The sequence below is a fragment of the Stegodyphus dumicola genome, chromosome 2, assembly GCF_044657685.1.
Source record: "Stegodyphus dumicola isolate Sdum_Otavi_A_Nest chromosome 2, ASM4465768v1".
Classification (NCBI taxonomy): Eukaryota; Metazoa; Arthropoda; class Arachnida; order Araneae; family Eresidae; genus Stegodyphus; species Stegodyphus dumicola.
The window spans coordinates 90,602,334-90,626,706 of NC_140769.1; the positions used below are offsets into that span (position 1 = coordinate 90,602,334).

The 24,373-nt window shown below is 31.7% G+C and overlaps 1 protein-coding gene across 3 annotated transcripts in view; it reads right to left on the bottom strand.

The window, feature by feature from the left end:
- LOC118205984 (uncharacterized) overlaps nt 1-24,373 on the bottom strand; it is a 170,963-nt gene that overhangs the window by 144,682 nt on the left and 1,908 nt on the right. For all 3 annotated transcript variants that reach the window (XM_085810875.1, XM_085810876.1, XM_085810874.1), the window contains exon 2: nt 16,283-17,313. In XM_085810875.1, the coding sequence (XP_085667001.1) occupies nt 16,283-16,601 (319 nt within the window). In that variant the 5' untranslated portion in view covers nt 16,602-17,313. The remainder of the gene's footprint in view (nt 1-16,282; nt 17,314-24,373) is intronic.

A 24,373-nucleotide genomic window follows, 5' to 3' on the forward strand; every position in this document is an offset into this window, starting at 1 on the left:
TAGTTCCATCATTAAATGAAATGTTTAGATCCTAAATAAACAACAGGAATTCTTAAATACGCTTAAGCAGAATAGTTGTAGAATGAGGTTTAAAGTGCTTCATTAAAATTCCATTTATTATAATTTCTCGTAGAGTTTCTATTTTCTTGTGTTCATTTAACAGCCGTTATAAAAAGGGAAATCTTACTCTTAATTGCACGTTAAACCTTGTTCTTTAGTATTTATTTTTATCTTTCTCATTAATAACAGTAGTGATAACGCTAATGAGTAAATCTGCTATTTTCGTTTCATTTAAAATATTTCCGCTCATTACGACCATTTAATGCACAAGAATATTTCTCTGTGATTTATTTTATCAGTAGTAACAATTTTAAAATAGAAATCACTGTTCGTGTCTGAAATATACCATGAGACAGAGTTTTTTTTTCTATTATTAATAAGTATGCTCAGTTTATATAAAAACGAAGTTTATCTTGATTTTTATAACTTTTCGTCACATCAGTAATACATACACTTTTGAAATTCACAATATTAAACACTTTTTTCTCTTATTTTTTAGTTTTTTAACTTTACATTAGATTTCAAGAAGATCACTTCCGACTGCACAAGCTTTGGACCCAAGCACAAGCATTAGACCTAGATATCGGTTCCTAATAAAGCTTATATTTCCATACACTGCCCCAGTTTAGAGGTAGCTTCAGCAAAAACATATAGGAAACATAAGCAGGTCCCCCCCCCGAAAAAAAAGCCTTCGATTCATTTCATCCGTGCACCATGATTTATCAGACCTAAGTATAAAAACCTAAGTATCACATTTATTAATATGTTATGCTCAGTAGCACGCTGAAAATTTATAACAATTGTGACAGTCAAAGGCTTTGAATTTATTAACCGGATTGGCTGTTATGATCATCTGATTATACCACCACAAGTGACTAAAGAATATATTCAATCATACAGTATATTAAATACTATTGTTTACGTAGCAGTGCATTTACACTATGAAAATTCAAATTTTTTAACGGGCTGCTTAACAACACGCAAGTCGACATCTTATCACTAATCTCAAATGAATGATTTCAAATCCGGTACAAATTGTATGTATAGGGTTGTAAGGATTATGTTAATTTTATTAACAGTTAAATTTTAAGTTAAAGTTCCTTTCCTGTCAAATTCTTAACTTCAACTTACTACTTCCGGCCAGAACATAGTTTTGGAATTTGCTGAATATTTAATGAGAAGGAGCGGTATTTAAACCACGAAGTTACTTACTGAGACAGAGAGAGAATCAGAGTTTCTGAAATACGCGTGTCTGCCTTTTTGGCCGCTCTCTCTCTCAAAGCTGTTATACGCTCGGCCGTACTCAGGCCCTTGCTAAGCTTCGTAGTAAAATAAGTTAAGGGGCCAACTCTCATTGAACCTTGATAGCTTTGGCTATACTTAGTTAGTTAATGTTAGTTATAGTTTAATTCTTAGTCTTTTACGTTCAAGTCCAAAGTGCGGATTTGTTCACTCCCAGGCGGAGTTTTGTTAAATCTTATAGAAATAATAAAGGGTTATTTACCCTTCTCTCTTGTTGTTTCCTGTCTTCGAACTCTAGCGATTATTCGCTTATCAGTTCCTAGGTTCCTCACTTCCAACATTAACTTAGAATTTCAAGTGAGGGACCTTACAGGGTAAGTAAAAAAAGAATCATTCGATTATACAAATGATTACAAAGACCAATTTGATTGGCACGTATTTATCTGCGATACATCAAATTAAACTCTGAATATCTTAAGTTTGCCACCCATTACGGATGCTGTCTATGAGATCTTTTTGTTCTTTGAGTTTATACTCTAAAGGATGATGTATTCCTCACCTACCCTGCAAATTCGCCAGAATCAATCCTTGCATTTTCTTTCTTTTTTTGATTTTGAGATACTTTAAAGATATAGTTTTTATGTTGCAACTGCTGTCCGATCACGGTGAACTCAATATCTGAATTAATGCATGCCGTTGCGTCAAAAACATACGATATGCTCCAACGTGTATAGATCGAAACAAACCATGCTGTGTGTCGCGTATAAAAGAACCTCACGTTTGGCATCTGTAATAGACGATAAGAAAACTGGAGAGTCAGAACTGAACTTCATGCATTACAGATAAATACGTTCCAATTAAATAATTTTTTATAATCATCTACAACAGGATTTTTATTGATTCTTTCTGAGTTACCCTGTATTATACACTATTTTTGTCAGATACAAACAAGATAGATAACTATCTTCTATTCAGGGCAATTACTTATTTTGCAGAAATTTGAATTTTCATTAATTTTTTCTAGAGTCCACTGCCTTTAATATCCGTGCCTAGCATCCCTTCGTAGCTATCCGTTCGTAGTGTGAGAAAAACGTATCAATTTAAAATAGAATCTTGGAAAATAATAGAGTAGCCAAGCGATAAAAAGTGCATATACAAACGAATTTTTTTTAAAATTTTATTTTTTAGCACTCGCTAAATTACGAACATTTACAGATGATTCTGTTAAGAAATTAATATTTCTTGTTTTTCACTATATGTTCAGTTAAACAAAATAAATATAAATAAAGTATTTTTAAAAACAATTTTAAAAAGAAAAGCATTTTAGACAAATATAACATGAAGATACGCTTTCAGAATAATGAATTCCTTTTGTGTGTGGATCAATTTATGGTACTCAGAACTTTCTTTTTTAAATTGAGCCGAAATTTGTTGGCGAATGAAATTTCTTTGAAGAGGTTATCTTAAAAATTATCTTTTCTTAGCTATTCTTTGGCAATATTTTCTGCCTCTGAAAAAATATTACCCTCATAGAGTAGCCCCCCTAAACTATTTAAGAAGGTAAAATATAGCAAAAAAAAAGCAATAATTTGTGACCAAAACTTGAAATACAACAAACTAGGAAATAATGAATTCCTTTAATTTTTAAAGTTTTTGATCTTTCAATTTTCTTATCTATATGAAATTACATATAGCTTTAAATTCTTAAAATTGTATTCAGTTAACACTTTATTGCGGAAGAAAAAGACTGAGCGAAGGAGGGAAAAAACACTTGAATTTTTTAGTAAATTCTGAAATCTGGTACACGGAATTAATTAGATTTCAGTTAGAAATAGAACAGTCTAGTAGATAGATACCTAGCACCAAGGAAATTTCAGAAGTAGGTGAACTCCGAAAAAAAAGAATTAAATTTCATTAACTTTAAAACTCAGATTACACTTTGCATTTGCTTAGGAACAGATTAAAGTAATTCAGATTATGCCATTTTTTGTAGAAATCAGCAAATTTCCGAAATTAATAATTTTATAGAAAATAAAAGTTAAAATAAAATAAAAATACAAGCTTAAATAATTTTAAAATAAACCTTAATTTTTTATAAGGAGAAGGCATAATGCATGTAATTCAAATATTTTGTCACTGAAAATGGTACAAAAGAAGCGGAGTGATTTGATTCAAAACGCTTTTTAAAGAGTTTTGACTATACTACAACGGCCCGTCTGTGATTGAATGAAAGTTTGTTTAGTTTATTACAGTAAAGCCTCGAGGGCTGTCTGCCTAAAGGGAGAGATGCCTTCGCGGATGACTTTCCAAGGAAAACTGGCTCTTGTACACGGTCGAATGAAGGAAACCACTTAGCAGTGGTAGTTCGATCTTCGTTGAGATTTCCTTGGATAATGCTTCTTTGCTGTGGAGTATAAATGCAAGCCAGTTTCCCGTAGAAGTCTTCCCACATTCCACCCCTAAGCAGAACCCCGCTTCTTTTTTTTTTTTTTTTTTACTTTAATTTAATCGTTACCTCTTTTCTCTCCCCCCACGCCCAAAATGGTTTAACAAGTTCATTCAGTTTTAGGAAAGGAATACAGATTTATTTTTCATAGCGTACATTAGAAGCAAATGTTTGCTGCAACGTTCGTTTTCCGATTTCGTTTTAAACTGTTTAACAGAAAAACTTCTTGCTTTTAACCTTCATTTTAAAATCGATTTGGCTTAGTTCATCTTCAAAGATTATTAATTTTATTATACAATTTATGTAAAACTGGATAATTAATTAATAGAACATGGTTTTTAACTACGGAAATTTTTAATTAGTCATAAAGTAGAATGATCTACTATGCCCTCCATTAAACTGAATTTTATCGCTGGAATTTGACAGTCGATTTCATTCACGGTAAGGAGAGTGTACTCAATGGTTAGCATTTAGTAAGCTTAAAGAGCTTAGCGAGTATATCCGGCATATATTAAATTCTTTAACATTTACTTTAGAAGGTGTAATAAATGTACTCGCAGTTTTACGCACTAATGAATGAGATTTGACATATTTTAAGCCCACACGGTTTGACAACCCTAAAAGCATAAACTTTCTATACATTTAATAGCCAGATGATTTCTTAAATTTTTAAATATTCTTATAGGAGAAGGAAATCAAACGTTCACCACTGGGATATCTAACTTATATTTCTTACCTTTTGATATTATTGCTATTATGTAAATTTCATGTCTTTAGGGATTAGAATCAAATTTGAAGGTTCACAAAAAGTTAACACTGCTTAAAGATAAACGTCCAAGCAAATGGTGAGCTTTAAATACCAAATCAGATATTCTTTTTTTCATGAATTTTTATCAAGATATAAAGTTAGTTCCAATTTACAGACGCAACTCTAAGTAGTGTAGATTCATCGGAGCAGAAAAAACTTTTATGAGCTTCTAGAGGCAAACGAGTAGCCTCTTACCTCTGGATATGCTATCGACTTGGAGAAGCGAAGAACTGGAATAGTTCATAAATGTTATTACTCAACGAGAGAACTTTTATCGAGTTGGAAACTCGCAACATACTTTTATCAGAAAAAAATCCTCTAGGAAATATTATTTTCTATTCCTACTTTTAAAATGTATCGATGCAACGAATTTTCAAAAAACGTTGAAGACTCGGGTCCAACATCTCAGATTAGACAACTTTCCTAAGCGGATTTTCATAATGACTTATTATCTAAGACTATATCTAATGACAGAGAATTAATGACTATTAGCTAATTGAAGTATAAAACTGCCTCAACAATTACGAATTATATTACAACGAATTAAGATTCATTTAACTTTCTTGGAATTTAACAGGAAACTGTTTCTTGAAGACCAGGTGTACAATCTAAATTTTTCCAAAACAACAAATCAGTTTGAGCCAGGAATTTTCAAATTGTAAATTTAAATTCAGACATAACCATTTACCAATCGGAGGTCTTTGTTCAAACATAACCTCATCGGAAGAAGATAATCACACACGGTTCAGTAATTTACGTCAATTTCAGTATCATATATATCCCGTTTATATTAAAATCCCTCGTTAAGATAATCTCAAAAAATTCATTTACAATTTACGCGCCATATTTACATCTATCCTTAAATGTTTCAGTTAAATAACTTGTCAGTTTCTTTCTTCTAGATTTTTTTTTGTTCATGCAAAATCGGAAAATACAGAACAGAGTAAAAACTAAAAGCAACTCATTCGAAAATTACAATAACCCATTATGTCAGCTATTTTAGGAAAAATAGCTGACATAAAGGTTACTTAAAACCTCTTTATGTAACTACATATTTATACCTATTACTAGTCCTCTTGTTGCAATTGTTCCATTTTGAGATTGCATATAAAAATGGAATCATAAGTAATTTACAATAAACGATATAACTTTATTACGGGTAGAATACATAAGTACTTGTTCTTTCAGGAAGAAATGCTTTCTAAGCTTTATAGTTATTCTGCACAAATTTAATGAAGTTAAAGAATTCGTCTCTTTAACTTCTAATAGAGGACTCAATAGCGCTGAAGTCTATAGCTCACAGAAGTAGTAGCTGGGTGGTCAAGACCGCTGAAAAACGGTTGTTCGACGCTGTTCGGATATCGGAGAACGGTTTGTTTCATGGGAATTTTTCACATCTGCAGCGTGAATATGACTTTCATGAAGACATCCCTCTCTTGTGCGTTGTTTTCTTCCATTTAATTAATCAGCCTACTATAATTTAATGCCTTTCTTAGAAACTAAGAAATGAAAGGTGAGCGGCGCGCTTGTGCATTTCGGTATAAATATTCACCTTGGGTACTTCATGTATAATAAATTACATTATCCTAATTCAACAAAGGAAATTATTGTTTTAAACTGTTGTCTTTTTAAAACAAAATACTTAATTAAATTTATATATTCTTTAAAGATGCTATAAAATATCCATTTTCTAAATAATTGTGACCAATTAATTAGTATTTAACAAAAAAACAGTCTCTTTTAACAAATCAATGTAATTTTACTTGTATTACACACATGAATGCAGTTCCCAAGAAGAGATCAAAATTCCTCTTCTACAGCATCGCCAAAGTTAAATCATTTACAAATCTTAAGATTATTTAAAACTGTGGAATTAGGAGGAATAAATTTCGTAGCTTTTGAAAACGTCATTTTTTTAACACGACTAACTATGAGTCATGTAAAGAGTTATGAATTTATATGCTTTCATATATGCACAAATACGGTGGATAATATTTTAAAATACCCAATCCGGACAGTTTCTAACATACTCTATTTACACTGGCTGCCAAAAGTTACACACGCAATGCAAGTTAGCAATTTTCGACTGCGAAGTTGAATTTGTGGGGTTGAATAATTGCTGCGTATACGCATGGCAGTATGCAATCACGATTGACTCTCTGAACATATGATAATTAGACAGTAGCTGAAAGATCTAAAAAGGTTCGTTTAAAAGCTTATACAAAGAACATATAACATTCTTCAAACATATTTTCATGTTTTCTAGTTTCTATAGCTGAACGAAGACGAATAGCTGTTAGAAGCATTAAAGTAGGAAAGTCAATAAATGATGTCGCTCTTTTTTTTTATATTGATCATTCGGTAATGCGTCGAATGTGGAAAGAATTCCAAACAAGTCAAACAGTTGTCCAGAAACCTGGGTCGGTCCACCAAGGTTACCACCCTTTCTGAAGATCAGTATTTTGCTACAGTAGCCAAACGGAATTAACGAGCGTTACCCACATCCATGGTACCCCCAGTTAGTGAACGGTTTACTAATCAGTCACTGTTATAGTTCACTGTTCACTAACCAGTCTCTGCTATAGCTTATTGTTATAGTGGATACTAAACTCTGACTGCCTTACCAAAGGGCCCGGATTCGAATCCTGGAGAAGACATGTATACTTGTATCTGTGTAAGTATAATGTGTAGTATCTGTGTAAGTATAATGTGTAGTATCTGTGTAAGTATAATGTGTAGTATCTGTGTAAGTATAATGTGTAGTATCTGTGTAAGTATAATGTGTAGTATCTGTGTAAGTATAATGTGTAGTATCTGTGTAAGTATAATGTGTAGTATCTGTGTAAGTATAATGTGTAGTATCTGTGTAAGAGTATTGTATCTGTGTAAGAGTATTGTATCTGTGTAAGAGTATTGTATCTGTGTAAGAGTATTGTATCTGTGTAAGAGTATTGTATCTGTGTAAGAGTATTGTATCTGTGTAAGAGTATTGTATCTGTGTAAGAGTATTGTATCTGTGTAAGAGTATTGTATCTGTGTAAGAGTATTGTATCTGTAAGAGTATTGTATCTGTGTAACGGTGACGGGCACTCAAAACACACAGTATCCGAAATTCTCTCGATAGGGGGGAGAAGAGGGTTTGTGGATCCTCAGACCGCCTGTTTGTGGATCCTGGGATGTTCGTTCTCGAAATTCCAAACTGGGATGAAAGCTAGGTACAGCAGCCTCCTCAATAACCTATAGCATTATAAAAGTACTGATTTAGCCTCTACCCATACCTGTTGCATCCATGGTAGCCGCATCACTTGTTTAGACAATATCTGCGAGTAATGTTCGTCGAAGGCTTCACGCGAAGGAACTATACGCTTGGATACCAAGTTTTTGTGTTGCTGTAACCGCACACTTTAGAAGGGCAAAATTAAAGTGGTGTCGCCAACATCTCAGTTCGAGTATCTCAGATCTTCGCAATATCTCAATCGGAAAGAGAATCTCACAACAAGCCCTGGAATCAAATAATAAGCACGTAAAAAGGGTCTCGGCACTTCGAATCAGACCCAGAACGTCATGAGATATCACTCATTTGAAGACGGCTGCCTTATGGTGTGGTTGGAATTTTAATAGAATACCGTATCCATCCGCACAGCTTTATAAACGGTTTTGTGATGACCACGCGGCATCAAGATGGAGTCCTAGACCCCAATGTGAAAGTCAAAACTTCAGCAGTTGGTACTGATTTTTTCTTTATAGATTATGATGACCATTTCCATCGAGCTAACATTGTTAACAAGTACCAGGAAAGTGAGAGCATTTCTCCTATCAAACGGGCGTCGTATTCCAGGATCTTAATCCCATTACAAATCTTCGGAATGCCCTCGGACGTGTTTTTGTAAACTGTCCTAATGGAGGAATTGCTATTGCTAACATCTGTGATAGCTTATCACCTCACTGAACGCAGATGCAGTCACTGTAGATTTCATGTAAAGGTCCGGAGTGGCCACATACGTTATAAATGTTTTTTTTTTTCTTTCAGCATTAAATATCAATTTTTAATGACTCAGTAGTGGCGTTATCATATAATACACGGAAATTAAACATTATTTTCATTTTCTCATATTTTCAACCAGAAATTCCGATATGATAGGAATTGCCTAGTTTACAGATATGGTCGTCCCGTCATCCCGGGCATTTTGTCATTTTGTGAAGATTAATTTTTATTAAAAATTTCCCTGGTTGTTTAAAATAAAAAATACGTCAAATATAAACGCATTAAAAATATTTTAGTGCTTTCCCGTACTACTGTGAGTCACTATTTGTAGATGACACCATAAGCAAATCATAATTTCCTTCTGCATTTAAAATATAGAACAATTAATCCATTTAATGGGTATTTCTTTACATTATAACATTTCCACGTTATATAAATTATTAGTTATACGCTCGTACTTGTGGTGTATGTTTCTCCGCTTTTATTATTGGCGTCTTCTACTTCATTGTTTTTATATATATTTATTTTAATATTAAAATGTTATTTTTATATTATATTATTTTAATATTAAAATGATTAATTCTAATTAAAGACAAAGAACCTAATCTGAAATACTAATTGAAAAGAATCATTATCGTTTCATTCAATTTTAAAGATTGTTTGTAGTGTTTATTTGTTCTGCGGCTGTAGCGTCGCAATGGCGAAAAAACATAATGTTGAACGTGGCTTTCAGACAATTCATGCCACTTTTAATACGACCCATTCACTTAAAATAAAGAAGGAAAAAATAAATCAGCTTAAATCAAGCATGTTTACCCAACAGTTTTCACTAAGCCTGTAATAAAATGCGAAAATTTATGCTTTTTTAAATATTTCTCATATGCTCGCAAAGAAAAAGCCTTTCGAGGATAGTGAATGGTTAAAAGAAGCATTTTAAGATGCTGACTGCTCCTTGAGGTTGTTCCTAATAAATGTGAGATTACGTAAGCAATGCAAGAATTGAAGTTTTCTGATAACACTGTCACCATAATACATGACATTTCAAAAGACACGCAAACTCAGTTAGAGCGTGACTTGGAAATATGTGACTAGTTCTCTTTATATTATTCTCGACGAACCTGCAGATGTATCAGGCATTACACTATTAATAGTTATGGTAAGAGTGGTATTTATTAACTTTACTGTGAAAAAAAATATTTAATAAAAATATAACGCATGAAAGGACGGACAAGATATGCTGCAGATACGGACAAGATGTGAGGTACCTGCAGCATATTTACAGCATCTGTAAAGTAGATAGATATGCTTCTGCATAAGCAGTCGGAGATAACCACTGATGGGGTGCAGTAATTTTGATTTATTTATTGCCCTCTACAAGAAAGATAAATCATCTGTAATTTTTATGTCATATCACTGTCCCATCCACTAGAAAGCTCTGTGTGGTAGAATATTACCTTTCGGATACATTATGAAAATAGTTACAAAAAATGGTAAACCTTATTCGAGCAGCTCCTTTGTAACACTGCTTTTTCCAAGCCTTACTTACTAGAAAATACTGATCATATTCTGCATACTGAAGTAAGCTGGCCCAGTAAAGGCAAAATTCTTGCAAGATTCGTATAGTTAATTGAGGAAATAAAAAATTATTTCGATACGAAAAATCAAATTTTTGCTGAGCTAACGGCATTTCGCTGGCTGGTGGATTTAGGTTTACTCACAAATATAACTGGGCAATTTAAATATTTAAATTTCGAGCTGCAAGGAAAAGACAAACATATTATTTGTCACTTCTCTTTCAACAGCTTAATATTATCGAGTCTATGGTGACCTTTTTCATGAACCCTTTTATTTGTCAAGTGAATATAATCGAAATAGCTGCAAACATTGCAGAGTTTATTCAAGCAAGAGAACGGAAAAACTGGAGCTAGTTTTGGATCTTCATTGTTCTAAAATCCAATGTACCAGATGAGAAACTCTGGAATATATTTGACAGAAACAAATTTCCATTCTTGAAAGGAATACAAAGTCGAGTGAATGATTGACTCAAGATCAATCAAGACTGATTGACTCAAGAATGATTGATTACAAGACAAACTCGAGTGAATGATTCACTCAAGTATGATTGAAACACACTTGAGTGAATGATTGTTAGCAGTATCACAAAATCAAAGTACAGTTGTAGATGAATATATTGATGACTGCCTAACAACAGGAATGCCATCATACTCCCCTAATTATGTAACAGTAGCGATTGAAATGCAGTGTCAAATATCATACTGATTTTAAGAACCATATTTTTATAAGGAATTTTTATACCAACAAAGTGTAAATCAAAATACTTGTAAACCATCAAAGTACTTGTAAACTATGTTTTTAGTAATTATTTACTTTGCATAATACAATGAATAATTTTTATATCTTAAAACCACATATTGGAAATATCGTTTTTGCTACATTATGTGCATTATAAACTTTGCCAAACTATAAAGCTACCTTGAAAAAATAATTGTGCCCGATGCCCATTGCTGATTTTAGACTTTGATAGCTACAGAAGGGTTCAGGATACGTGACCAGTATAAAAAAGCTATCTAGTCTAGAAATCAGTAACCTGATTTCCAGAAACTGGAGACGTTCACCATAAGAAACGAAATGACCATCCGTCTCTTTTGAGTCTGTTCATACGGAACTGAATCAGGAATAAAATGTTGCAATCATCAAAAAAGAGGGTGACAAAGATGAAAACGGAATCAAATTTATGCTTTGCGAAGTGATGCCCAAGAATGAAAATTTATTCTGCTTGAGAAAATCTCATCTCCATCCTGCACAAAAGAAACGGCTTTTAAAGCAAACGGCATAAAAGGAAACTGAAATTTCAAGTGACATATTATTTGTTATAATATAAGTATGCCGAAAGTTGAAGCAATTTATCAGTAATATCTATTTTGGCTTAGAGTTTTTTGAAAGTTTGCTATGCGGGACTTTTCCTATAACTCTGTATTTCATTTCTGTTCCAACGCTTTCTTGCCAAATCGATATTTTGGAATTTATTAATAGATTATTACATTAAGGTATCCGACCTCGTTCGGGTACCATTTTTTTAAAAATGCTTTTTATTTTAATTATAAACATATTAATTTAAAGATAAGCATATTAATGAGTGAAAACAATTTAAAACGTAATGCTAAGTAATTTTAATTTTGAAAAATAATGAAAAAAAGGATAATTTTTGCTTAAATTTTGCCTTTACGGCAACAACCACGGTGAACAATGTATATAAAAATATGCAGTTTTTTTAATTTGTGTTTATATTTACACTTGTTTTGTATGCAATGAAGCAAAATAATTAAGAAATATTCATATATTCTTGAGGATATGTCAAAATGTAAAGTATTTACTGTATATTTTCCTATTATTGCATCCAAAATCTAAAAACAAAAAGTAACAATTCTACTTCTAATTAATATTTCTAAAATCTTTTGCTTCAGAGCATGCATCAGATTATATGAAACATGTATAGAAAGTATCATTAAATTTTATCCATAAAATTTTGAGTTATGGCTGTTACTATTGGCAATATTTACAGAAAAAACATTTTTCATAAAACAAGTTTAAAGTTTTCATAAAACAATTTCTTAGTGAAAGAAGCATCTCTGATAATTAAAATTCCCCTGCTTTGCAACTTAACACCTTGTTTTTTTCTTCCCACACTTTGCACCCTTTCTTTCGAACAAAGCTTAATTTTTTCTTTGGGTTTTTGTAAAACTTGTGGAATGCCATCAAAAGTCATGATTTTGCACTTTATCAAGTTTTCGAATTCCCTGCTCAGTGTAAAATTCAGGGCACATACCTAACCTTGAAAATGCTTCAAGCAAACCTATAAATTCATCATTAAATAACATTAAATAACCCAACACTTACATTTGCCCCAAACATTAATATATGCAAGTTTATGAATGTTTCTTTCGGAATAATTTGCAATAAAATGCCATTAAAATTAATTGCAATAAATGCCATTAAAACGTTCCTTGATATTTTGAGTTTTGCCATGTACACACTTTTTTATAACTCTTGTTTATGTAGTCAACTCCATATATGTAGGTTTAATTAAATTCAAAATATATGTTGATATACCAGAGGTTTTTGCCTAATTTTTTTCTTTCTGATTTTTTCCTGATTTCTGCAATCACACATTCGTAGTTGCACCAATTCATTGATTATTGAGGAGGGCATTGGCTTCGAAGAAGAGCTACAATGGAACAAGCAGTTAGTACAACCTGGTGCATCTCAATTAAGTTTCAAACATGACTTCTAATTGCAATCCAATTCTTCAGTTTATCAATAAAAGAATCAGTCAGTTTACCTTTTCCTTTCAATTCAGGAGCGGAGTTTTTTACTTTTCGTAGCCCACTACCAACCCTTTTCTGTACATGTTCAATGCATTCCACTTTCTTGACCGAATCTTTACCATATATATATCTTTCACAATTAAAAACCCGTTAGAATCCCCATCCTCGTAATACTCCGTGTGCTTCAGCTTTCGTAATGTAATAGATCATTCAAACAGGGAATAAGCACCAATTGTTTCCATACCCGAAGCTGCTTCTTTATAATTTGCAGAACAATTATATTACGCTTTACATATGTCGTGCTGAAGATTGCATGCCATTCTGTTTATTTTGTTGCAAATGTTGCAAAAATGTGACATAGCTTTCAAATCAAGCACTTTGTCAACGCTAATCGACAAAGCAGCAACATATACATTCAACTTCGAATACCCTCTGCGCCAAACTAAATACGAAATTAAGGGAAAAACCTAACGCCAGATTCTTAATGTATTACAAAATATCTAAACTTAGTACGCAGGTTTATAATTTACAAAATCTTGATGATAAATAAAGTTTCTAAATAGGTATATCTATTTAAACGCTCACTTCCGGCCCAGAATATTGGAACTTCCGGTTTATTCAGTTACAGAAAAATGCTTATAACTTCAGTTCTAATTAACCTATCAACAAGCAAAAACTTGTATTTGATAGCTAAAGATGTATTCTTTAAGATAATGTAATAAAGTAAAAAATCGAAATTTTGACCGAAAATCGTCGTTTGTACGAGGTCGGATACCTTGTAGAAAATTTTACAACCGTTTAGTAACTTATTGACTCAGTTTCAACACTTTAATAGGAATTTTCAACTAAATCTCATTCATTTCCCCCAAAATCTTGTAAGATGTTTCAAACTGCGCTAAGTTTTGCAAAAGAACTTGCAGTGTTACTTATATAGTGAATTCCGGTAAAATTGTTCTTAGTCATAAACCATGGTTAATATGAAGTACAATAAAATGGCTGCTAATTTAAAAACGTTCCATTAAAAATTATTTACGGGTATTTTTAAACCATCTTGTGTTTTTTATGTTATTTTGTGAAGAGTTTCAGAAATAGAAAATCTCATAATAATAAAATATCGTCTCACTATTTCGAACATTCAAGTACAGAATAACATAGAAGCAAAAACACGCAAGTAGAGCAATAATTGAATCATTGCTCTGCAGTACTGGATACCGATTCTATCAAAAATAGCCGCAGTATTTTGATATAGTTGTCTTGCAAGAAAAGAAAATAAAAGCATTCACTATCATCTAAATTTACCTCTAAAACTTAAGAAGGTAATTCAGAGAAACTCTGGCAATTTGGTTTGGTCGGTATTTTATTATTGTTCGAGTTTTATTACTTAGAAGCTATACAGAAATTCCACCGTGGAAAATCATTATTGCTTTTTGAAGGTTTGACAAACTTTAATTTGTAATTATTCTTGGATTACGAGTCGATTTATTTTCACATGCAGTTTAAGATAAACTGGTTTTCTTACTGTTTTATTCAACACATAGAAAATAGAACGTAAATACTTTCTCTAGTACACGAAAGTGTGAACACTTTTAAAATAAAAAAAATATACACAAGTCTCCAATCCTTTATTCGAAATAAAACAGCTACTGGCATATACGAGAATAACTTACAAAAACACCTAAAAATATCTGACAATTCTGTAATAATTTTTAAAAAACATTTTTGTAAACTTCAGGAAAAGTATCTTTTTTGTGACTGAATTAATCGCTAATTGCTTACAAAAATGAAAAAAATAAATAAGGTGATAAAAAATGTAAACTTTATTGATTATTTGCTTCCAAACACGATTACTACCGTATTAGTTAACAGCTACGTATTATTTTCAGATTATGAGAATGAACTGCAATAAAAATAGCTATTTCAAAATTCTGAAAATCTATAGGTGTTCAAGCCTTTAGATTTTCATCTAAAATTTAAAGTTTTTAACCTATGCACACTCGAAATATGCATTGCAATTAACTTATTCAAAATTTCGTATTTCATAGTGAATGAACAATACTATCTTCATTTGAAGTAATGATATCTAGAAAAGAATTTGTTTAAATCTTCAATGTTATTTAAGAAAAAAAATTAAATAAGTCTAAAAGTTTTACTGTAAAGTTAAGTGAAAATTTATTAATTATTTTATTCCAGAAATTCATTTGAAAATGCCCTAAGAAAGAAATGGACCAATTACTGAAGATGTGAGTTGAAATGTGTATGCTTCAATAGAAAATTATGAGAAGCTCTAAAGATTAAAAATCGAAAACCTAATGAAAGGGCAGTAATTCAAATTTTTAATTTGTGCTCTTGTTTGACATGAAATGATTTTAATTTTTATAAATATTGAGTTGTATGAGGCCAGAAAAAAATGGTTTTAAGTTTCCTTTTTAATGTTGCTAACTAAATAATGATAATACTGCAGAAATTTAAGGGTACCTAAACGGAAAGGAAATAAGATCAGAATAACAACAAACAATAAAAGATCTAATCCTTTTTTTTCAATACAGATATGCAAAAAGCATTGGAAAACATTATGTTTAACGAGGAAAATAGGCCTACTGGAAACTTCCAGTAATGTATTGTAGTAATTTAAAATCAAGCCCCATCAGTGACTGAGTGGTTAAGATTACAGAATATTGGTAGTTCGACCAGGAATCAATTTAGTCAGAAACTGACAGAGTTTTTTATTCAAAAAGGAAGGAGAACCCTGATATTATTTTTCCTCGAAATACATAAAATTTTATGTAAAATCATCATCAACCTAAAACTGATATGTCCTGTATTTTGAATTTTAAAATGGTGGGATTCTTTTAAACAGAACCGTGTGTCTCATAAATTCGGCAGTTCCCTTTTTCAATGAATTGTCGTATCAAAACGTTATTTGCTCAAAAAAACTTCTCAAAGAAGTGGATTCTCTCTCTCTCGCCCCTTTTTTTATAAGAATTAAGTCTAAATTTTCACTAACAGGTGATTATGTTAATATGAACAGAATGAAACAAGAAATACTGTATATCATTTATTTGGTTTCATTTGTAAGCATACTGTAATATTGTTAATACTACTAAAAAAGCAGAAATCCATTACAAGCTCTCTCTTTCTCATCTTTTAAAATGATTTCAGTGCGTCTATTTTCATAGTGTTAATTGTAAAGAGCCATTTATTTTTAAAATTGAACTAAATTGCACTTTGTCCATAAATACCAACCTCTATGGAAGTCTTTAGGTGCAAACGACAGCCTGATACAGCAGTTTACTGGTTTTATATAACGTTTTAAAATATACTTAGATTTATGGAAGCTCTACTCTTTATTCATACTGTTAACTATTCCTGCTTGTAGGAAAATGAAAAATGCTTACCAGATATATCAGCGCACAACTTGTTCACTCCTCCATTAGCGGGTATCAGATATACTATTGTTTTAGCATCTTGTGTCTGATTTCCTGTGAGCACTGTTTGCTTCTTGGCGTCTGATTCATCCATTATTTCTATACGACCTAAATCTCTTGGAAGCCACTCGATGGAATGGTTGTTGAGGCGTGCTATTTCCTCGACCCCTTCCTTCTTGTAGCTGATGTGCTCCCACTCGTTCGAAAGGAGACTGAGGGTCAGGAAAAGAGTGGCCAGTCCGCTCAGGATGAGGGTAAGGAATACAAAGATGCAAGTGAAGATGACCATGCTGCGACAAGAATGTTTTGATGCATATTCAATGTCCCAAACTGACTGCACGGGGAGGGGATTATCTTTACTATGGAATACTGTTTGTTATGGAATGGATGAAATGTACTAAGTTTTAACTTAATCGAGAAAAGAGTGAAACATATAATTAAACTGACATTTGGTTTAATTTTATTGACTTAGTTTTATAACAGAACACTAGTCATTTAAGTTCAGAGAAAATACGTTGCAACACATTTACAAAGTTAGAATTCTTCTAAATTACTTAGAACCTTTCTTCGAGAGAGAAGTGCTCCTGACATTACCTTAGAAAATATATTAGATAAGCATACTTTGATTTTTGCTTAATGTATTTAATTGAAATTTTCTAAAATTTGAAACCTATTTACTTTCAACAATTTTCTGAATAAGAGATGTTTGCTTAGTTTAGAATAGTTAGTTAATTTAGCTACTTAGTTTATTTACTTAATTTACATCAGCATAGACTCAGTATGTCTAAGTAGGGATTAAAAGCTAAGGAAGTGTTTTTATGAAATTTTGTTTCTTCATTATTATCCTAAACATTAAATTATTTTAAAAATTACGTGCATAAAAATAGGGAAAATAACTTGCAGTGATTTCTGAGATTGTGTTTTTACATTTCTGGGTATTCTGAAACCGACAATACCATGAGCAGACATCCTTTGGGCAGCGGGAATTTCAGTTTATAAACCTAAAAAATATTCACAAATAGTTTTAATTTAGAAACAATGCAAAACAATTTCAATAATATAATGACATTGATTTCAAACTAATATAAATTAATTTTAAACGTTGGTTTTAAATTATTTAAACTTCAATAATTTAATAATGCTGATACAGTTTTGAAGAACATTACAAGTTCCAGAATACAAGCTAGGGAAAAAAATCAAAGCAACAATAAATATTTAAACAATTCATAAGTTTATATCTTATTTTATAAAAGACTTTCAAGTAGAATATTCTAGATAGATTGGACACATTTCTGCAATTATTTATGATTAGACTGACAATAAGATTACATTCTATTTAGCTTCGACATCTATTGATTATGTTTTTAAGAAGTAAATCAATCGATATATTTTACTTCCTCTTTGGCTATAAATATTCAAGAGACGTAAGCAAACTAAGCAAATTAATTTTAATAATAGTAAGGTATTTCCACATGAAATTATTTGATTGTCTTGGTATTGCCATATCCGTCGAAGCTTCAAACTATTTCTTGCTCTAAAAACAACTGTATGAATTTATTGCGTGTTCGAATTGAGCTATAGATTGTAACAAAAATTGATACAAATATAGTTAGAGCCATTTTGATACCCGCAAAAGAGTGCTGAATTAAACCTCTAGAATCAGTGTGAAACAGAAGATTGTGCTGTTGATTTATTTTTCCGATCGATCAATTCAGTTTGAATTTTGTATGACTTTAATAATATTAATTTATTCTGAATTATATACTATTACATTACATACTGTAGTGGATAAAAGCAACTCCCAAATATAGCATAACGGTGGTTCCAAAATATTTTAGGATTGCGACCCCATTTTAGGTGCTCGGGCCATACTGCGACTCCAAAATCTCAGGAATATGCATTTTATAATGTGATTGGACCCTATTACGCAGTTTTTCAACAGGTTTGCAACCCAATTTTTTTTCCAAATATGGTCGCGACCCCTAGTTTGAAGACGATTGTTAATATTATGTGCAACCACTGCTTTTATCTCGCGAATTTTTATTTCCTTTTTGTAGTTTTGTATTTTCCATGGATAGTTCTGTTTTACGTTGATTGCTTTGATAGTAATTTTCCCATCGTTTTACAAAAAACAAACTTGATTTTTAATGACAAGATCTAAAACCAGTAAATCGGGACTGTGAATATATTTTGAATTAAACTTTGCAAGGTCAAGGTTTATATACATTCATCCATGAGAAATAAGTTTAAGTTTCTGGAATTACTGGAATGGAGGTTAGTCAGGTAGCTCTTGTGTGCTTTGATTGAATTAGAAATCCAATCCACTCGTCAGCTCATGGATCCTCTATATTTGCAAATTAAGGTTCTAATATCCCAGATATGTTCAATAAAATTTGGTTACAGAATTTATGCTGATCAAGCCTTATTTTGAAATTGAAATTTATTTAATAAATACAAGAAAAGATCAAGAAGGTACTTAAAACAGGTACTAAAAAAGAAGTGAAGGACTTCACATCTATTTTCAATGCTCATTTGAATCATATGACTCAAAAAAGGCCCATGCATTTAATGCATATATCATGTAAACGCAGCAAAACTAATAGAATATTTATTAAATACAGCAATAATTTCTTTATTAATACAGTATAAATAAAAAGTGAATTTATTAAAGAGAATAAACCTTAAAATTACGTGCTCATTCATACTTTACAAAACATACTTTCAATTTTGCATATTATTGAGAATACATAATTTTAATATAATAATTTTAGACAGAAAGAGAAAGTGAAGATATTCTGACATATGATGAAAATATGGAAGGTAAGATTAAAATTTTTGAAAACCGTTCATTGATTTCTCTTTGTATATATATGCAGGAGACATTCAGAGAACTAAAATAAAGATATTATAAATTAAACCATTAACTTTCTTGCCCTAAAGACCTTAATGGCTATTTTTGATGACCGTGAAAATGACGTGCATTTCAGTAATCTTCTCTTTTTACCACTGCGATTTTTTTCGCGACCCCAGGACTCCATAATGTTTACGAAAATTTTGTTAGACCTCATAAACGTATTGGGCAAATCCGACACAACGCGTGAGTGAAACTGTCAATTTTTTCACTTGCACTGTAATATGCTATTGCAGTTTTAGGTCATTAACTTTAATTTCTAATTTTAATACAAAGAACAATGTGAAAATTTTAATAACAGTAACATACGAAATAACAGCGTCCCGTGCAAAGTAAGTAAAATGAACGTTTATATTATAAAAAAAATAGGTCGAAAACGTTTTATTTTTTTTTGTCTGTATTGTCTTATCTTTATCTATTTTCAGGTACATTGCGTATAAATATTTGGTAATTGTAAAATTGTTATAATAAGTTAAAGAAATATCAAAACTGCTAAAATTTTGGCGACCCCCTGCTGTAGGTCCCACGACTTACAGTTTAAGAAACTCTGGTCTATAGTATTACAGAGTCCAGTATAGTCTATAGCAGAGATAGTCAAACTTCAAGACGATGAGAGCCACATGATAGATTTTATGAACGTTTGAGAGCCGCAAGTGAAAATTTATATCTTTTCAAAAATAATGAGACAAGTTTTGAATACAACAACTTTATATGAATATATGATTAACATGAGTACATATAAATATGAACAAATACATCTTATATCTACTGTTTTGTGCTTAGAAAAATTAAGTCCCATAAATTTAGCTTTTATAACTCCTGTAATGGGCAACTGAGTGTTTTTTCTTCAGGTAGAGAAACCAAATATTTTCTTCTGATTTCCTTTATACTTCTTCGTTTATAATTATTGTTTTATTTTAGTAGAAGAAAAAGGAATCGGAAGCATATTCATTCGTCTACAATTACATAAATAATGTAATTTGAGAAAATTACAAATCATGACTTAAAAAAAGAAACTTGAATGTTTCTCTAACTCATGAGCAGTCTTTTAAAAAGGATAAATTAAATAATACACGTCAACGTGCACTGCAGAGAAACTGTTATTCGAGAAAGAATATTTATTCAAAAATAAGCTATTAACTTGTTTAGGATTTGCTTAAAAAGCAATTTTGTTTCTCCACACAATTAACATAAGGACCAACATACTGAGATCATTCGAATCTTCGGATCCTAACCTAAGAAATGGTTAAACATTTCTTCCCAAAACTTTGGAATGACTATTTTTACTGAGGCCCAGTATTGAAGAATTCATCAAAACACCTTGCAATTTCAGTGGTATTTGACTAATCAGTACCTCTCATGACGGCCCTGACTGATATAGTATTTCAGCCTGGCATCCAACGAAATCTGCCAGAATGTTTTAGTAATCAGTCACTATGCATCATAGAAAATTCTCGAAACTATCTCTCGAATCGTTCCGATAATTTTGCTCATAAATAACAAAGTTCACGTATATCATTGAAAATTCTCGAAACCACATCTTAAACCGTTACGATAATTCTGGATATGCATAACCTATTGCTAATAAATCTGGTAGTTCATGCCGGCCTATATAAACGCTTCCTCGAGCACATATTCCATCCGTCTACCAGACGAAATCTTCAACCTTAACTGTTTAATTTTGAACTGTTTTTCAAATACATGGCAAATCAAAACTAATGTTACAGAAAGAAACCATACCTATCACTATAATAATAAATTTATTTCACAGTTGCAGATATAACACGAACGCGTAATTCTTCATATATCTATGGAAATGCACAGATCTTCGATGTGGAGGCCTTTTGTAACACGACAGACGTCTGCACAATACTTTAGTTTTAAAGATCTTGCCAAATAGGTGAATAGATCCACCATATTCTAACTGCTGGGCCCATAAAGGCGGTCAAATGACTTACCGTCTCGTATTGAATTTCTACGTAAAATAACTCCAAAAAAGTTTAAAATAAATTATTAACAACCTAATGGTTACACAGTACAACTTTCTATTGGGTTATCTAATCCATGTACAGAAAATAAATCTCAAATGGAGTTTGAAATGGAGTCTGCAGGCAGAGGATACTTTAGAAAATAAAATATCGACTTTAAAAATAAACGTTCACAGGAACAAAATTTCACATTATTGCCTGAAATTTGTAGCGATCAAGTAGTGGATCATTGACAACTTTTCGTTTGGCTATGAAGCTTTCATGAAGGACGTGTCAGATGTGTATAATGATCGAAAATTAGGAAGACAAAAAATATCAACATATTAAAAGAAGTGTAATGCTGGCATCAAAGCCGGGGAATCCTTAGTACTGCAGAGCAACAGTACTAAGAGGTGAAAATTTTTAGATATGCCGGGCAGCAAAATGTCTCTAAACTAGCGCGATATTTACCGGCGACCCTAACCTAGTGCCTCTAACCTAGCCCATCAAAATTCCTCTAACATCTAGTTCGAGGTAGAAAAAAAGAAGGTCGCCAAACAAGAAATCGAAAAATACGAGAAAATAACACAAGCTGAAAAGATTTCGCCAAATTCAGTACGCCGATTTTGGCAGAAACTTTAAGAGAGATGTTTGTGATTTGTCGATCCCTCATTGCTTGATACAACGTTATTGGTATGAAAATTTGATGATTAAAGTGAAAGATCTCCAGGAACAATAATATTTAATAAAATGGGATTTAAACATTTTGACTAAAATTTAAATCGTTGTCAAACCAGTGATTCTTCGCATGACTCCAAATATTTCAGCATACACAACCATTGGTGAAATAAATTTTGATCTCTGCCTAGAATTACCAAGGAATTATTACGAAAGATTGAGTTTCATGTGGAAAAAGTGTTCATTAAGCGTATTATTGTGAATGGTTGCGAAATGTTTGAAGCAATTGCATCAAAATTGCCTGACTTGATTGAAGATAAGAAATTAATTTTGAAGAAGTTCAGAGGAAAATTGAGATAAGTCTCCTAACCAAGTAAGAGGCTGAAGGTTCACTCCACCTCTATATGGATTACAAGGCGAAACAGGTTTCTTCAGCAGTTACTCACGCCGTTCAAGAATTGAATAAATGTAGTACCCTACAACGAATAGCAAAGCTTCTAGGTGGATCACAACTGTTGTGAGCAATGGGATCACACAGGAACATAAGCAATACAGCCTGAAGCAAAATTACTTGAGTAAAAAAAATTAGGGAGTATAATTAAATAAAAATGTTAGCATTGAGATTTAGACTAATTTCGAATTAGTATATTCTGATGACCATTACCTGTTCAAAAAGTAATATAACCAGAATAAAATTACCAGAAAATTTTACATATCTTTTGCTCTGACGATAAGCCAGCAGTGGACAGTTCGAAATCTATCAAATTTTTACATACATAATATTAGAAATTCAATGAGCTATTAACAAAGAAACGTAACACTGCATGATTTCTACTTTAAGTTCCATTTGTATTAAAAAATTAAACTATATTTATTCAAAACAAGTCGCATTTCAGATAACAAAGGATTGTAAGTAGTTCGCGAGCCGCAGTTAAAGTATCAGAGAGCCGCAGTTTGGCCATGTCTGGTCTATAATATCACTATTTGTCATTGGAATACGTTTCATATAATAATAATATACTAGTAATATAATCCGAATTTTAAGACTAATATAGTATATAAATTTAAGTAAATAGTAACAATAACTATAGAAATCTATTTAAATACTCGAATATTCACACATAGTTCTCTATTGAATAAGAAATAAAAAAATTTTATTTAGATTTCCCTGGGCAGCAGATTTTCTCACTGGTTATTAATCTCCCGCCAGCAACACTTTTAGTTTTAACAGTCCTATTTCTCCGGCAACATCAAAGAAGATTGAAGTTAATCTCACTTTGTTCAAGCAATGAATCTTATTGCAGCCTCTTTTCGACGCATTTTATTTTATTTTTGATTTAAATACAGAGAAGAGAAAAGTTTTTGCTTAGCAAGAGATACTTTAAGCTAATTCACAAATTTGTGAAAAGTATTGCTGAGTTTTTTTGCACATATTGCGGCAATATCTCTGATTGTAATTCTTGCGTAGGGTCATAGTAATCTTCTCTATATCCTTTCAGTTTAATAAATGAATAGAAGAATAGATAATGAATAGAATTAATAAATGAATGTTTCTATAGAAGAAAGTACCATTCTGAGTTAGTGACGATCATATACAAAGAAAAAATTAATTCGTTTTGTATTAATAATCGTTTTCATATAACGGTATTTTAAAAAATAAGTCATGCCAGAAATGTACCAAGCTGTTATATGCAAAAACTTCTCAGGTGCAATGTATTGTTAGGCCCTTAGCTACAAAAAGAAATCTTTAGTTTGCGAGTATTTATGCAATTAGAGTATTTTGCTTAAGATGAAAATGAAACAAACTCGCAAATTAATCGCAACTTAAACAGATCAAAATACACTTTTTCATATTAAAAATTGGTAAAATGAACTAAAATCTTTTGCAGGTACACATAGTCTTCCAGAAGGCTTCAAAAGTTAAACCTTCTACAGAAAGGCATATTTTGAATAGGTTTGGTTTGGTTTACTTGATTACGACAGAGCCTCGAGAGCTATCTGCCTGGAGGAGGGATGCCATCGTTGAAGACTTTTTAAGGGTAACTGGCCCGGATACACATGGAAAAAAGCCCCGAAGGTTCCTATGCGGCTAACCCGTTCACAAGATTCGAATCTCGGACTGAATTACCAGTATTCAGCGACTTTACCACTCAGCCGTTGATGGGCCTATTTTGAGCAATAAAATCTAAAAATTAGTTTACCGAAACTTGCTAGGGCGCTAAAATTGACAATGATATACAGACACCATTTCAAATAATATGGAATATTGTTCAAGAACCAGACTATAGAAATTAGAAATTTCATTGCAAGGAAGAAATCAATGCAGCAAAAAGAAAGAAATTATTTGGATTTGCAAGACAGAGTGTGAATAATTCCTTCTGAAACACCTTCATTAAGAATCTTAACTTAACTCCCATGGTTCTGCTGGAAGAATTAAATAATCGAAATTCAAATGCGCATATGCTGTCAAAAATTTTATGTACAACAAAATAACATGGATAGGAA